We start from the raw sequence: 18039 nt of genomic DNA on the forward strand, positions 1-18039 counted from the left end.
TAGCAGCCTGACAGTCCCATAAAGCAATTCTGATCTGTGCAAGGCAGGTCAGATTTATTGGGGTCGTATGTGAGGAATATTTTGGGCCATCAAGACTGTTTAAGTCATTATTCTAGGTATTGAAGAAGATCTTGGAGTTACAGCCATCCACCATGAGGAGAGAAGTGACCTTAAGTCCTAGAGGGAAATTAAGGGTGACTTTTCCTCTAACACCAGCAAAGTGAGTATACAAAATAAAGTAAATGAAGTAGAGTGGTAACAGAAATTTAGCAAAAGCTCAGTTAGCATTAAAAGCTTGAAACTAGATGAATAGCCTGGGCTCCAAATTCAATCAGTATTGCTGTTATGCAGGTTCTGACAGGCTCTGGCGTGTTTTACAGGGTTAACTTTGATGTGACGTGATGATCTGACATTTCAGTTTCCCTTTAGACATTTCTAATGTTAAAATACTCTTGGGAAATTTAGAGAAATCCTTCCCTTCTCCTCTGTGAGTTACCAAGTAGCCTCCAACATCCCAAACTTAATGAATTCCCTGGGACTCTGAAACCTTACTTGTGCATCTAGGAGCAGGTTAGATGTAGGCTTAATCTGCAAAATCCTAAAGAGGTAATATGCAGAAAGACAGAATATTTCCTAAGGAGATGAGAGCACATTAAGTGGTAAAATATAAACAAAAAAAAACAAAAAAAAACAAAAAACAAAAAACAAACAAACAAAAAAAAGCCCTAGGCAAATTAAGGAAGTGTATCATTTTAAAAAGACACTTTGAGACACCCAGAAACCATATAAATTATGTACACATCTTAGTTTTTCAACATAGGCCAAAGACATCTGAGCTATTCAGAGCTCTACAAAATCAGACCAGATAGACTAGAGAAGGGAGACACCCCACAATTTTGAGGAATTAATAACTAATTAATAACTCATTTAAGCAATGGCCAATGGAGAATTAAGGAGCCAAAAAAAAGACTAACAATGCAGAAAGCTGCCATCAGAGTATCATCACATGAGGGTTATCTCTTGTGTTGCTCTGCCCATCAGCAGCCCTTCCTAGAGCAACATAAGCAGCAGTAATGTCTTTCAACAGCAAAGTAACTAAACACCTGACAGGARAAATCAGCGCAGCTCTCTTTAAACTGAGAGGGCCAACAAACAACAAACCATTTTAGTAAATAACAACATTCAACATGCATGTTAAATGCTTAAATGCAAATGCACACAGTAATCAGCCACATTTGCAGAAAGCCTCGGTTACACTGAGCAAGTGGTACAGGACTGCAGACAAACCTAACATGGGAAATATATACCAGCTTTTAGACCTAACTAATTCATACTGGTGCATGAATTCAAAAGATCTGCTATTCCCAAACAGCTCTTGCTCTGCTTCCAATTGGCATGCTCTCTCTAGCCATCTAGCTGGAAGGGACACGGTGCAAAAACTCCTTAGTTTTCTCCAAAGTCAAAAATTGAGACTTTCAGGAAGGGTGAGGAAATGCAACCAGAACTGGAGAAAACTTGCAAAAACAACAGAGATGAACTAGGAACCAGAGGTTTGTCACTATGCTGCAGAATAAGCACAAGGGAGATGAGCCTTGGAGCCTTTGCATTGCAGATTGGAATGAGTTTGAGAGCCCTGTGTTGAAGTGGAGGCTTCAGGTTAGTTCAACACATTGGAAACTATGAACAAACAGCTGTGCCAATGCACACTCAGGTTTGATTAGCAAGTACTTAATGAAGTCATTCTACTTGGGATTTGCAAATAGTTGCATAACCCACTTATGAATTGATTACAAATCTTGAAAGTTCTCTTTAAAAATCATCTCCAAGAGAGTCCATTTGTAAAATAAAAACAATCAAAACACCTAATTTGATTTAGCTATTATGTTTTTATAGCATATATTATATATTTTATTATAGCATATATACAGTACATTCACATCAATTTTTTTATTGTTGTGAAAAAAATTTACAAATCTCTGGAAGCCAGGTTTAATTTCTGGTCTGGCCAAAATAACCAATTTTAACACATGTTGACCGCATCCCAACAAAATTTACAGAAAGAAAAAAAGGTATATTGACCACATTTCGATTTACCTGGGMTGTTAAGTATACCCTTGGGGGTTCTGAGGTTTCCTTTTTGACCCAAGCTCTTCTTGGAAGCAGCTCCCTGCAGTGAGACCTCTCCCCTTGGGTCGGGATGCTGATGAAGCAAACTCCTTGAGGTTGAAAACCTTATCTCTTCTGGACAAGTAATTTTAAAACAAATAAACTTTTGGTCTTAGCCTTTTGATCTAGGATTGAGCTTTGTGTTCTTCACAGTGTAGTGGTTTATTCTTATATTGACATCCAAACTTGTCAAATAACTTTTCCCTCTGCCTAGACTACCTGTTTTAATAATACATATTCTGAATCATCCACCAGAGTGCAGCCTCTACAGTCAAACCCCTTAGAAATAAACTGTCTGCCAAATCTGAGACTAAGACTGGATCCAGCTGCACCCAGGTTCCCCTCCATCCGAGTTTAGAAAGTAAAGAGGTCCTTCCTGAACCCCATGACTTAAGGARAAGGTCTCCTTTGGAAAATAATCATCTAGTTATGATTCCTTTAGCCATAAACTGTTGGCCAGGTCTGGGATCACAATGGATCTGACCTGAACCCTATGTCCAAACAGGATGGCAACCTGACCACATACTCGCTTGATTCCATCAGCAGAGGTGATACTGGCAACACTCTTGTGGAAATGCTCTTCCCTTGTTTGTTTTTTTGAAAGAAAAGCTCTGCTAGAACAAAGTATATTATAACATGCAAGTAAAAATTTTAGCTGTCATGCAGGAAAATATACCAGGAAGACAGCAGTTTACTGAAACAAACACCAGATATYCAAATACATCCTGCATGTATAGACAAATGAACAGGTAGGATTCACTTGAATTTAAAAAGCAGGAAAAGGAATCCCTAAAAGTTAACAATAGTAAGAGAGAAAGAAATCTATGAGATCTAGAGAAAGGTAAAAAGAATAGTAACATAATAAGAAAACACTGTGGTATCCAGACTCCCACTTCCTCTCCTTCTTCCCCTCTATCCTTCTACTTTCCCAATGTAGKATTAGCATGCATAAAAATACACAGTGTTTGATTAGAAGGCTTATCTGGTTCAAAACTAATCTTTTATTTTTTTTTCCAGTTTCATGTTCAAATCTGTGAGTTTCTTGAACAAACCAGCAACATGATGACAGTAGGGGAGAGAGGAGTAGAAGGAAGACAAAACTGCAGCAGTCAAATTTAGATGGACTTAACAGTGTGAAAAACAAACCTTAACCACTCCCTTACCAAACTCATCTGAACCTATCTGCAAGTTACTCAGAAAGCAGTAAAATTTTCCCTGCATTGCCACCTCCAGAATACCTGCAAAATATTTAGATCTTTGGATCTAAACATTTGTGTTTAGTCTTTTGAGAGAAATCTATAAAGGAAATAGACCCCTTAGTTGGGTCTATAGAGTTAATAAGGTATACATTTATTTATTTAAGGTGTACAATAAGGTATACACAGTATACATACATAAGGTATACTAAATTTATTCAATTTAGTTTCATGGTCATTACCATTTACMCTGATTTGATTTACAGGAGTGTTTTACTTGCTCTTTAGAATGCAACTGTGGTTGCATTTAAACCTTAGGAGCAAAATAAATTGTGAAAYGTATCAACAAAATGGAAATAGTCATGCTGATGCAGATGGCAGAAACAGTTTGCATCACTCTGTTAGTCATCATTTATTGAGAACTCTCAGGTTTCTATTGCTCCAGCTTTCAGAGGAAAGGCCTTATTGCAAAATAACTATCAAGGTAAATAAAGATTTGATTTAAAAACTGTTAATTTATTACCATAAATGTACCATACTAGAAGTTGCTTCAGAACAGTAGCTACAACAACATCAGCAACTACTTCACTGGAATGAAAAGACTGACAAGCTGCAAATACTAGTTGCCTTAAAAAWCCACATGCCATTTAAAAGCCCTAAAATAATAGAAATTTTGTTGTTTGCCTCCCAAAAAGCAGGAATTCTGAACAGGAATCCAGGACAGTGAAGATGAGAAAAATCTTTAGAACGATATTATTTTTGAGGATGTATCTATTGTCTTATTCCTTCTCCTTTCATTTTGTTTTTCCCATTTGCCTAATTCACTCAGAACCTAGCTAGAATTGCTACCCATTTAGAGATACACTTCTGCCTTATTTTTTCAGGCAATGGTTAAGACAAAGACAACTTGACAAGTCCTTGAATAAAATTTTCTGTTTTGAAGAAATAGAAATTTTACATATAATTTATTGCACCATAGTTTATAGTAAAGCTTTTCCCAAYAGGCCCCCAGAAAGGCTCTTAGGGCATTGCCAGAGGAAGGATATTTTTGCTACTGTTGGTTCTTGGACACAGAAGGAATGTTTTCACTTTAGCTCATTTTAAAAATCATATTCATTTATAAAGCCTTACCTGATTAAATTCTGGCATACTTGGCACCCTGCAGAACATCTGTGACAATAGATGAATAATTAATACATGCATTTGTAAAAGAATGAACCTATAATGATTTTCTTAAAATATCAATTCACTCATGAAAAATAACCTAATCAACATAATTTAAGGTTATGTACTTCTACATTCAACTTAAATCTATGGAATAACTTCAGAGACTAGTTTGGAATTTCAAATCTCAGGCTGTCAGTCCAGGCTGCTTTTCACAGACAAGCTGTGATTTACATTGCAGATGCGTTCAAAACAATACGATCAAATTTAAAGGTCTTTACATCCTTCAGATGTGATCTCTGATAGTTCTTTTAAGAAATGCATCTGATTATTTATGCAATCTGGAGGGCACGATCTGAAAGGTTTGTATTCTCAGTTCCTCAAACTTGCATTGAACATTTGATTTTTTTCTTACTCTTTTCACATTCTCTGCCAGCCTGAGTGGAAATCTGCAGCTCAGAGTACCGTAAGGAGAAGCAGACATTGTTTTCTACTTAAAACAGATTCTGTTTTATCCTTTGAGGAAGGGAGAAATAGTAAAACAGAATTAAGAATTCTGCTATAATAGTTATTTGACATTAAGCTCATCATTTTTTTCCCTCTCAGCTGCATGCTGTTCTACAGTTTTGGTTATTGGACTGAGAGTAACACATCTGAGAGCTGACGAAGGTTGATAGTTGCTGATATCTAACACAAACAGCCTCATTTAAAAGGTGCTAGTATCTGTGAAAAATCATAAATGTCAGCAATCACTAATAGAGACATCACAAATCACAAAACTGCCAAGGATTGCACTGAAACTACACATAGCGTCCATAACATTTTACTTCGAATCTTTCTAAATGCATCAGAAATAAAAGTTCACTGCTTTACCTGTGAGGGTCTTTTGAACTGGGAATGATGTTTGCACATTCTCTCTTACTGAAGACCTCTTCAATCCAAGACTTTGGGGACTGAAAAGACATTTCAAATATAATTGTAATTTCCAACTTCAGAACATAACACCAAAAGCTGCACCATAATGTCTATATTGCTGTATATGCTGAACATATCAACGATTSCCACCATGATGTTAGATGAAACCAAACGCTACGAGTTGAAGCTAAGGCTATGACTCTAACCAGTCCCATCTGTTCACTCCCTCACATAAATATGAATACTGAGATTTATGTCTACCTCTGTTAATGAACATGAAAACAACTTAGGGGAAAAGTGAAAAACAAACATAACAGCATTACCGGCTAAGATGAATCAGAACTGGAAGTGAGAAACTATGATAGAGTTGCTTAAGTTACTGCATATTCCTTCTTATAGAATACTAGTGTGTGGTAATCTCATTGAACATATGAAAATCTTTTAAAAAAAACATGATTATTTATTTATCCAGAAAGAGATGAGTGATTCCCTTTTTTTGTTATGAACATTCAGAACGGATGTTTCCTGGTTACATGTCTCCTGAACTAGGGCTACAGTGAAATCCCTCAAGCTACTTTATTGCCAACATGACACATCTCAGAAATCAAATATTATCTGTCTATTTCTTGAGATGGGATGTATCACAACCCAAGTTTGATGACCATTTTGGAAAACATAGCCCAGTGTTGCATTAGCCTCCAGACCAACTGCAAAGCATGGTGCCCATGTGCAAATACATGCAAGAACGGACGTCAAAGAAGCTTCTATCTCCCAAACTCAACATATCTCATCATGCCATCACATAATACAAGTTATGACATTTTTGTTTTGTTTTGTTTTGTTTTTAAATGAGGACAAGGCATAAGTCCACTATAGCTTTTTTAGTGTAGTTATTTCAAGTCAAAAAAATAGCTTTGCTCTTTTTAAAAGAGCTTACTTTTATATAGGTTAAAATGAAAGGAGGAAGCTTCTAAGCTGCAACTCATTTGCTTCTGGTCACTAGCTTTCAAAATTATCTATTACAAACATTTCTTTCATAAAAGAAACATTACATTAGACATTACAACTAGACATATATATTCCTCACTGTTATTAACCTGTGCTCTTTCCATCATTTCCTCTATAAAGGAGACAAAAATGCAGCCGCACATTCCATCACATTGGTAATTTATTTTCTGATATACAGAATATCTAAATGCAAGTTTACAGCGGAATTTTCTTCACAGAAGTTCTGAGACCTTTATTTGGGAGTTTTGCCTTCTCACTTCTTGCCAATGTAGGGATTATGCTTGCTGCTAATGCTTCCCTGCCTCAGAAGAGGCTTTGGAGATTTCTAGACTGATTTAGTCAATGGAGTGGGAAGAGTTTGGCTCTGAGATTTCAGGCACATGAGCAGTTTTTAGAAAATTGCCTTTAATCACTTATCCAACATCTTTAAGTGTCTGATATCTTTACATAATGTGGTATTAAAGGGACACTGCCAGGTCAAATACAGTTAAACGTAAGAGGGTTACAGAAAAGATTTATAGAAGTGAGAGACCAAAGAGAAAGAATGTAGAGAAACACCTGCATTGCTCACTCCTTTCCAACTCCAGTGGACAGGGAGCGACAAAACTTCAATCCCCCATATACTGAAGAAATTAACCATTAGAAATTAACCATCCCCCAGAAGAGCTAGGCTGCTGCTGTCCCCTATGGAGATCCACATAGGATCCAACTGGGAGGCACTGCCCAGGGGGTTCCACTGGCACTGTGATCCTCTCCACCCAGGGCCATTGAGTATCTGTGTCAGCTGATGCTTCTGTATGGGAGGAAATGCACCTACAGTCATGCACTTACGCACTGATTTCAGCACTCAACTAGGGSGAACATTCCTATTCCTGTATCTGCTTGCTTAGGTCCATGCCCACCCTGACCCTTCAAAAAGCACTCACCAGAGTCAAAGCTTTTAGACATTCTGCACCAATTATATACTGGTAAGTAGAGGCTAATGTGCATTTGTCCCRCTCTGGAATTAGCTTTACTAAATCAAGGCCTGCACCAAATGTTCAGCCCCTTCAAGACCAGACAATAGCATTGTTCATTGGTTGAGTCCCAAACTTGGGAAAACTAGATTATACTGTAAATACTAAAATACAACAACATCAACAACAACAACAACAACAAAAACAGTACAATTAACTGCACTAGTGTTGCCTTTAGGGTGAAAGCACACATATATACATTTTCTGAAAAAAAATCCTGCTGCTCCCAACATGATCAAATTCAAATAACCATCAAGGAAATCAAGAAAAATCAAGGAAACTAAAAGGCACACATTAAATATTTTCATTTGTTATCAAAACATTACCATCGGTCCCACAAAACCAGGAATTGCCTTTAATAACACATTAKAGTGTGTATGTGCCTCTACACAGGCAGATAATAAGAAATTATATAATGAGTAGCCAATTAAGATAATAGGTTAGTTTATTTAGGCAAAATGCAGCTCTGCTGGAATCTAGCCAGAGCAACCTGTAAGCCCCTCTTTAAAATTACAGGGAATTTGTAATTACAACATCAAGAGCAATGGATGTATATCTCGTATCTTTGCCAAAATAAAATGTCTTCAAGAGGCGATACGTGCTCCCAAACACCATACACTAGCTGTGCACGGAACCCATTACATATGAACACTCTTTCAGTTACTTTCCAAGAACTTGGATACTCCTGCAGATCTTAACATTACAGCTAATATTCTTGCATACCTGTTGAGATGGCCAAAATTTTAGCAAAACATGATATAGTGGTAGAAATACATCAGTTAACATCAAGTTAAATAGCAACATGACTAATAACTTTCCCCAGGGCTACAGTATATTTYTACAGTGACTGTAAAGAAATACACCACTAGTGGAAAGGATGAGAAAGATCAGAAAGACCCAGAACTGATGTTCATTGATTGCCAAACAGAGAGATACCATTTTCCTGTAATTTTACCCTTGAGAAACCAATACAGGGCAGGATATGATCAATCCTTATTCAGATACAAAGTGAGAGGAGGGAAAGAAAKACTTCCCATTTGCACAGCCACTGCAAATATCCACCATCTCTGTGCTCAGCAGTCTAGTCTAAACTGTTTTAAACCTTTTCAAAAATTAACTAGGCATAGAACAAGTCACTTGGAAGAACATTAGGTACTTGAACTGCAGCCAGGGCCTTTGTAAGTCAACACTCAGACTTCTTACATGCCTTCAGGTTATAAGCAAAATGGTATCATTGAATATGGATTCAATGATCTAGTAGRTAGATCAGTAGAGCCCTAGTAACTCTTCCTGAGCTCTAAGACCCAAACTGCATTACAGGTATTATCATTTTATATATAGTCATTTTTAATTCACCAGCAGGACGTCAGCAGTATTTCTGCCTCTCGCTGCCCCTGCTAAGATACTGCTGTCACTGAAGAGATTTCCAATGTWAGAGGCTGCACGAGCTTTCCAGGGCAGTTTCTGGTTCAGCATCCATTACACACATGCTTATGGGATTAAGTAATGTAACAACCAACCATAACAAAGARCAACACTTTGGTTTCATGTAGGGATGAAGTGCAGCATAAACTCCAGAGTGACATGTAATAAAACACGRACCCAATGTGAGGTTTTCAGCAAATTTGTCTTCTAGGATTTCAACGTGCATTTCACTGCAACAAGACAACAGGCTGGCTTTGAAATATCAACACGACTTTCTTTCATCCATGTACATCTGTTATCAGATGATATATTCTGCTTTTCCAATCTTTCTCACCCACCTTGTGCCCATGTGTGCCGCGGCCTGTACATCAGCAGAAGCACTGCCTTATAAGCAATTAAACTGTTCAGAAAGGTTTCACAGAATCACAGAATCGCAGAATGGCTGAGATTGAAAGGGACCTCTAGGGATCATCTAGTCCAACTCCCCTGCTCCAGCAGTGACACCCAGAGAACAGGGCACAGTGCGGCATCCAGGCGAATTGGGAAGATCTCCAGAGAAGGAGAGTCCACAGCCTCCCTGGGCAGCCTGTGCCAGGGCTCTGTCACCCTCACAGGAAAGAAGTTCCTCCTCACATGGGGACGGAACTGCCTGGGTTTCAGCTTATACTCATTATGCCTTGTCCTGTCACTGGTCACCACTGAAAAGAGCTTGGCCCCTTCCTCCCTACGTTCCCCCTTCAAGTACTTATACATCTTAAYCATATCCCATCTCAGCCTTCTCTTCTCCAAGCTGAACARGCCCAGCTCACTCAGTCTCTCCTCACACGAGARATGCTCCAGTCCCTTAATCATCTTTGTCGCTCTYCGCTGGACCCTCTCTAGMAGCTCCACGTCCCTCTTGTCCTGGGGAGCCCAGAGCTGCCCCCAGTGCTCCAGGTTTGGCCTCCCCAGAGCTGAGCASAGGGGCAGGATCCCCTCCCTGCCCCTGCTGCCAACATCCTCCTCATGCAGCCAGGAGCCCAYTGGCCTTCTTGGCCACGAGGGCACTGCTGCCTCATGGCTAACTTGGTGTCCACCAGGACTCCCAGGTCCCTCTCTGTGGAGCTGCTCTCCAGCAGGTCAGYCCCTGATCTGTCCTGGTGCCTGGGATTATTCCTGCCCAGGGRCAGGACCCTGCACTTGTCCTTGTTGAACCTCASGAGGTTCCTCTCTGCCCAACTYTCCAGCCTGTCCAGGTCCCTCTGGATGGCAGCACAGCCCTCCGGAGTGTCGGCCACTCCACCCGGCTTGGGATCGTCTGCAGACTTGCTCAGGGTGCACCCAGTGCCCTCATCCAAGTCACAGATGAACAAGTTGAACCGCTCTTTCACCCACACATTTCAAAAAGATAGAAAGGTCTGGTGCAAATAATTTAATTTGAATGTTTTCACTGGCCTTCAACRTCTCAGAAAAAAAAACCAAAAACAGCTATAAAAGATAACTATAAATTATTCCCAGATAATGCCTTTGTAGGAAGACTTCTGACTGCACAGCACTAAAGAATTTTTTTTTTCCACTCCCAAAGATAAAATACAGTTTCATGTCACAGCAGAATTTCTGTGATAGTCTGCTGGTAATTCATTCAACCATATTGACCACTGAGTGTTCTCAAACCTTCGTAGATACTTGCATTGGTAGAAGACGAGTCTTCTGCAAACAGGGGAAATGTAGCTAGAGAAGACACCAAAGCTAGAAGAGGATATTGGAGTTTGCTAAAAATCTCCAGCTGCGCTGAGGGGAGATTTTGGATGATTTTCCCCAGCACTGATGGAGCCTGTCAGTTTCTGAGAAACTTATCAAGTCAGCCTTAAACCAGTGAAGAGTACTATGGCATTTACTTTAACATTTAATCAGCCATACTTAAAAGCTAAGTATGTATGGCTAAGTGGTTTCCTGGATTGGGGCCTTACCTCAAACATTTCGAAAGGTTGCTCAAAACTTGCCCAATTAGAGAAAGTCTCCTTGACTGTACCAGGCTTTCCAGTACATAGCTTCAAACCTCAGAGTGGACCACATGGTGCATTTACAAGAACATTTCTGATGTTTCCAACATAAGAAAATGCTTCAAGGGCACATAACACAACAGGACACACAACAGCAGCGAAGGCATGACAAGGAAAAGCAGGAAATATTGAATAATGAAATGTCTCCGATTTGCTATCAAAGATCCTCCAACTTGACCCTCAGAGCACTGGACCAGAAATCTTAGCCTGAAGMCTGGTCTTATTTAACTTAACTAATTAACCCTCACCGCTATTGCTGGACAGGTCTCACTTTGGGTAAAGGTATTGGACCGCRCTGCCAAGAGCCTCTCCGCTTGGGAGCGGGCACTGGCAGCAGGAGACCCCGATTCAGCATCTCCAGCTCCTCCTCAGCTCCACCCATGACGCAGGCCACAACGTGCTGCTAAAAAGCCCATTCTACGCCTGGCAGGGCCTTGCACATCTGTAAACAACCTGAAAACAGGACAGAACCAGCACAAACATTAGCTGGTTTCCTGGTCAGATCCTCCAGTTGGAAACAACAGAAAGTTTCCATGACAAGAAGCAGAATTGGGACTTATGCTAAAAATAGCCAGTCCAAAACCTATTATTGCTCTAGAAGCATTGAGAAAGTTTGGATCCAGATATGCTTCATAACTGCAATACACTTAAAACAATGGACAACAAAAAATCTGTGCTTAACACTGGTGGTGGCTTTCTTGATAAAAGCCAATATTTTCTGTTTATTGTCAATATTAGAATACAACATAATTATGTACACTSTTTTTTACTTTCTCATAAAACCAGTTCAATGATCCATGTAAGATATGGATTGTTTAACAACTAGTCATAAAAAAGGTACAGAAAGGAATCCAGATTGCGGGAAAAGTGATATGACACTCAAAACTTGTGACAAATAACAGAGCAAGCACGAATAACAGAGCAAGAAATGGCAAATGAATCCAAATCACAGCTGCTAAATACCACAAATCCTTTAATATATAAAAATGATTTTACTTTGTCTTTTTTTGGAGACAGAATTTGCAAGGTTCCCTTAATAAACACAACTGGACAAAGCTTCTAAGTTCAGGAATATTATTCACATCCTAAAGAAATTAAAGAATTTGGTCTTCTTTTATAAAATAATGCAATAGCATTAGAAGACTGCACAAACTCAGAGAAGTTGGATTGGAAAAAATGTTTTTCTAAGTCATTTTAAATTGGTCAAAAATTTAAAGAATAAGAAATGATGCTTCAGGCATATTCTTCTGAGAGTCAGCACAACACTTCAAGCCTTGCTCACATTTTCACTTGGCAAGGAAATGCTGGTGTTCCCTCTTAGTCTAACACTTAATGTTAGAAAAGAGCAACTAGTCAACTTGTTTTTAAAACTGGGTCTCACGTACCTGGCACTGAGTGATCACAAAGGTCAACCACCTCCTGTTCCTATAAAAGCATTCCTCTATCAGCGAGTCTGAAATTATGCAGCAATTACACAAATCTCTTCCCGGTTTAAGCCAGCTATGTCTGTACTTGGATTGAGTTATAATCACTTGCAACTTGCACTTTACCATTATTTGTTGAAACTATAAAACATATTTTGCACACTCATTCTGCCAAATGCAGCTTTACAGTAACATTATGTGTCACTGACCATTTGTCAAGGATTTCCTCTCATTCCCATCAAACTTTACACACAATTGTGCTGTTTGAATATTTTAGTCTGTCCAGGGAAACTCACACAAAACCCTCCAAAGCTTCTCCACAAATTTAGTCTCTGTGCATATTAAAAAATTAAATAATTAAATAAATTATCTGAAGGGGAAAACAAACAGTCCCAGATAGAGAAAGCATGAAAAGCCTTGGAAAGCTGAGGTTTGATACAAATCCCTATTAAACCACAATACTATAAAGGTTAAACRATGTGAACTGCCAACTTTGCTAGCCTCTACTGCCAAAGGATCATATGCTGTTACTCCCATGGTCTAATAAAACACTTACAGGCTTGACTTAGGTGTACAGCAGTGCTTGCACACACTGCAAGGTTGGAGACCAGCAGGCTCTTCTTACCCCAGCACCACTTAAAAAGCAGTTTCCCTTTTTGGTGCTACCTTGCTTTTGATTAGAAACCATCCCATTCAGCCTCTTAATGCCCAGCCTCAGAAGTAGCTCTCTGAGCCCAGCTGCATCTGGGTCTGGCCCTGGCCTGGGGGCAATGCCAAGGGGCCACAAGGTCGGACACTGCTCCTTGTCCCTGTGCCCCAGAGACTGTCAAGTATCTCCTGAGCTTTGCAGCGGATCTTCCAGCATTTCCTTCAGCCTTGTCCACTCATTGAACCTCTTTGACATTATCAGCTGCTTTTCAGACTGGGGGCTGCAAATGCAACCCATCAGGACAACGGAGGGATGTATTGTGTAAGCATTTTTGGATTTACTAASGTAACCTTCTTTATTTCGTCGTTGGGGAGTTACTGTTGTTTGAGACATTTGGCCCTGCTCCGAGTGCCAGTTGCACATCCTACCTCAGTGCCAGTGCTGCGTGTCACAGGCCAGAAGACCGTGTAGGGGAGATCATGCCTGCAGTGGTGAGAGCTCTGGTGAAGGGAGTGCTGCTGCCGGCACCTCTTCCTGGGCCCCATGTGCACACAACACCCTGCTTAAGGGAGACCAGCAGAAACACAAACCAGGCACAAACCCTGTCAAGACCAGGACAAATTTAATGTGCCGGTATCCTGTTCAACTCCAGCCTGTACAAAGCACCTACTATAGTCTTTTCTTCCCCATAGCGTACATTCCCCATACATACAATTTGCTCTACTATCTTCTTTRAATGAACAGATCAGACAGATGTCTGTCTGATTTTAAATATTTATGTTTTAAATACAATTAGTCATTGAATTCAAATAAATGTAGCAACTGCATTTCAAAGATGCAACATCCATTTGCTTCTTTTTGCACTGTCACAATACAGAGCACAAACACAAAAACAACTAAAAAATCATGATCCATCTTTCAGATTCTTTCTGCACCATTCTCTGTCTTAAAACCATGCAGCTGGAAATAAATATTAAGAATCAAATTTCTTTTGGGACAGAGTACACACGGTCATGAATATTAATGAAATTTAAGTAGTCCTACTTTACAACCAGTTAACTTTAAACTGAAGTGGAGCTTCCAAGTCTTCCCCAAATGTATTTTTATCACAACAAAGAAGATCATCTCACCATTTAGTTTAGTCCTTCCACTGACACTTTTGATTCCCCTCTGCAAAGCCAGCTGCTTTCAGGACTGCAGTAGCAGCAGCATGAACATGTTGCCCCTCTCTTGGCACAGCCACAGCCTTTCCCTGGCAAGCCATCCCATCCTGTAACCCCGCACTAATGTAAACCAAGGATCACTCTGGCCTCAYAGCACTGAAGTCTGTTTTCTGTTATCTCTTGGTCCCTGCACAGGGCTCGAGCAAAGGGGAACGCCTGGCACGATGGAGGAGTTACACGCTGCGTCTGTCCTTATCCTGAACCCTCCAGAAACGTATTAAAAGCAAAGACCTGTTGTCAGGCAGACCACTAGTCATCCATGCACACCCTGCTGTGTGCAGAAATAAGAGGTGAATTCAGCAAAACGTGGGCAAAGTGAAACAAATCTGTTGTTTTCTAAACTCCAGTGATTTTATCTTCTATGATTTTTAAAATTGTCCATGTGGAATAAACTGAAAAAATGTGAGGCTTTAAATCTAAGTCACCCTCATGAAGTTTAAAGTGTTTCTGGCTCTCGGTTAGGCATGTATTTTGCACTGCTTGTACAAATATTGACACTATATGCACAAGGTCAGGGTGGTTTCCGTGTTATATGATGCTCTTATTGGCCAGCATCATTTTGAAAAATGGGACTTGGGCAAATAAGTCACTTAAATGTTTTTGAAATGCTATTTGTAGCCACATGTAGAATACTTTGGGCACAATACTGTGCACAAAAGGAGAAAGGGTTTCTGAGACCTCACATTCTTCTACAAGCTGCAGGAAATTTCATTTCCTGTATCTTATAGCTAACATGTGATTTTCTGACGTCCATTTAGGTTGTCGCAAATGAGAAGACAGACATTATCTTCCTTATCTGCTCCCCATCCCTACAGCAAAAAGGTGGAGCTTAGAAAGAAAAAAGTCTTTCCCTAATACTGCTGTATATCGTCCATATATTTTCCTCCTGACACTGCTCACCTCGAGGGTTTGCGTACTTCAGCACATTGATTACTGGGCAATTTCTGTGCCTCTGACCTCCTAACAGCTGAGATAGCTACAGTGTTTGTCCCTTATCAAGCCATAAAATGCTCGAGGAGACTTAAGTTCAAATATAACCTATTTACTGCTTATCGTGTTTCCAAATACTACTATATAAGCTCCTTCTAACTTTAAATAAGGTTATAATAGTATAATATAAACACATCAAAGGAAATGCAGTAAATTGATTTCACAACATGAAAGCATATTTTGCATTAAGCAAAAAAAAAAAAAAAGAAAGAAAGAAAAAGACAACGTTTCCATAACATATTTGAGGCTCCTAGCTTCTAAGTAGCTCTTCATATATTTTTTATATATAACAAAAATAATTAATTTTCCTTTGTTGACTCCCTATGGGATCCAAAATGCACAAAAGCCCTGACAATCAGCAAGTCCACGTACAAAAGCCCTGACAATCAGCAAGTCCATGTTGGAACCAAGGAAAGGAATCAGCGGTTTAACTTTAGGCATTCGTGGTTTAAACTCGTAGCTCATTTTATGTTGGGGTGCAAGAAGATAGCGCATATTTTGGAAACTAGACTCATAAACTGTGTCATGCACAAAGAATATCCTACTCTAGACATATTTCTTATATGACCAAGTATATTGGAAATAAATACTGGAAATAAGACACATTATAACAGCATCATCTGAATGAAATACCAACCAGGCTCCTAGTTTTGCGGTAGCAGAGTACTGCTCTTAAAACCCCAACTTCTGAATCATACACATTTCACCTCTGAATTTGAAGAGAGGTCAGCCACCATAAAAGCATCGAAAAGTGAAATTTTAAACAACCAAAGGTGAATTCCTTATAAATTTTGTCTAACCTTTGTAAATCTCATGGCATTCAAGTGGCACTACCATCAAATCACACACGCTGTCGTGCTGGCAGAGCGGGGGTCCTTTCTGCTGGACGCCTCTCACAGCTACAGGAATGCAGCCAGATGTAGGTGTAAAAAGCAACTGCAGGCAGTCCACATCTGCTGGCATGCACAGAGTAACCAGCACCAAAACCAGGCCACTGAGTCCCAACACAAGCCAGCAGTAAGGAGGCTGCTCCTTAAGCCCCCTGTAGCTCCAGCTTTTCTCTCGGTGATCAACCCCACAACCCTGTCCTCTCCCGCAGCCCTGTGGACTTTCAGATGAAGCCTGATGCCTCCGGGTGCTACTTATTAAACAGCTGGAGCAATAGGCAGGGCTGCCGGCAGGCAGGATTATCTACGGGCCCCGCTCGGGCGAGCTGATAGCCTCGCCATCCACTCACTACCAGGAAAGCTATCGTCCACGTCAGCGGGACTTTGGCCTGCACAGGGACACAGGGGGCCAGCGCGAGCATCGGCTCCGTCCTCGGGCACAGGCCCCGTGCTCGGACACTCCATCTTGTCCCTCCTGCTCCCGCTGCACGCGGAGAGGGCGAACACTCAAAAACAAGTAAAGAATAAGTGAATAGATGGGCATGGGGCAGGCGGCACCTCCTATGGGGCCTCTCCTGGGCCTTCCCGCCTCTGCGGCCTGGGCGCAGCATGGCCCTGTCCCTGTCCTCCACCCAGCTGCGTGGCCGCGTCCTTCTCTGGCTGCGTGGCCATGTCCTCCCCTGGCTGCGAGGGTGTCRCCACCTTGGGGCCCGCCTGGAAGCCCGAGGGCAGCAGCTCTGCAGCGCTGGGGGTAGAGCCAGCGGGGAAGGGCCCCTGAGCCGTACGGGCCTGGATTGCTGCACCTCGAGCTGTGTGTGGAAAATACACATGGGAATAAACAGACAAACGAGCACGTGATGTGAGAAGCACAAACACCACGCAGTCGTTTTGCTCAAGGTTTTTCTCTAGGTGACCCTGCATGAGCAGGGGGGTTGGACTAGATGACCTCTGAGGTCCCTTCCAACCTTAAGCATTCTGTAATTCTGTGATTCAAGGTCATGAACCCACATGCATGCATGCCATGAGTGACCAGCAGGTTGCTAAAAATCTGTCTGTGAATAAGGGGATGGAATATGGGTGTAAAGCCAAGAGTTGGATTCTTCCTTTTCTTTTTGAACATACCTTCAATGTCACTTTTACCATTCTGGTAGAGAAAGAGTGAAAGGGRAAACCTCAACAACTCAACAGAAGTTATCACTGTCCCACTCGGGAAGAGAACCCCTGAATCCACTGAGATRGCTAATTTTCCCCTGTGCTCATCCACTGCTTTTTTTTTTCCTCAGTGTTTCTTGTATTTCATTGCTTTCAGTTGTACCATTCTACCGACTTTTGAGCCCCAATGCTCATCAAGATCTACATGTAGCTAAATTACCCATCCCCTTCCTCCTGGATGTTTCCTTTCTCTTCACTTCMAGTCATGCTGCCCAGACCCTTTTTGCCTTCCTCTTTGGGTCCCAGCTCTCCTCGTTTTTTCTCCCTGCAGGAAGGAGCTCTGTATTTGGACCAGACAGTCCCTCCTCACAGTGCAGGAGCCCAGGAAGAGGGAAGTTTTCATACTGACAGGTCAAGTCCCCGGCCTCCATGGCAAATCAGAATTGAAAAGCCTGCTCAGCCCTGCAGTATGCCTGGCCCCTACCACTCATAATTTTCTGCTTCTCACATTGCTCTTATGTCTCCCTCAAACTTGTATTGTATTTCTTGTACAAGAGGACTTGAAATAAAATTTAAAGCTCCAAAAATCAGAAAACATTGCTGGAAATTTGTAGCACGTAATAAATAGCATGTTAATTCTTTTTCTATCTGTACCTTTCAAAATAGATTATTTTCATTTATTTTTCTCAAATTATTGTGAGTCAGCATAAAAAGTTTCAGCTTGTTCTCCAGTTTTACCAATGTCTATAAATACAATTAAGAAAATCTTCTTTAATAGGAAA

The 18039-nt window shown here is 40.7% G+C and overlaps 1 protein-coding gene across 1 annotated transcript in view; it reads right to left on the reverse strand.

Annotated features, from left to right (window-relative positions):
• TRPM6 (transient receptor potential cation channel subfamily M member 6) overlaps positions 1-5491 on the reverse strand; it is a 67429-nt gene extending 61938 nt beyond the window's left edge. Inside the window, exons 1-2 of the mRNA XM_026052003.1 lie at positions 5400-5491; positions 4494-4532 (exon numbers count right to left, since the gene is read on the reverse strand). Of these exons, the coding sequence (XP_025907788.1) occupies positions 4494-4532; positions 5400-5491 (131 nt within the window). The remainder of the gene's footprint in view (positions 1-4493; positions 4533-5399) is intronic.
• Positions 5492-18039: the final 12548 nt, after the last annotated feature.

Source organism: Nothoprocta perdicaria, unplaced genomic scaffold, assembly GCF_003342845.1.
Source record: "Nothoprocta perdicaria isolate Ctin4 unplaced genomic scaffold, notPer1 scaffold_82, whole genome shotgun sequence".
Taxonomy (NCBI): Eukaryota; Metazoa; Chordata; class Aves; order Tinamiformes; family Tinamidae; genus Nothoprocta; species Nothoprocta perdicaria.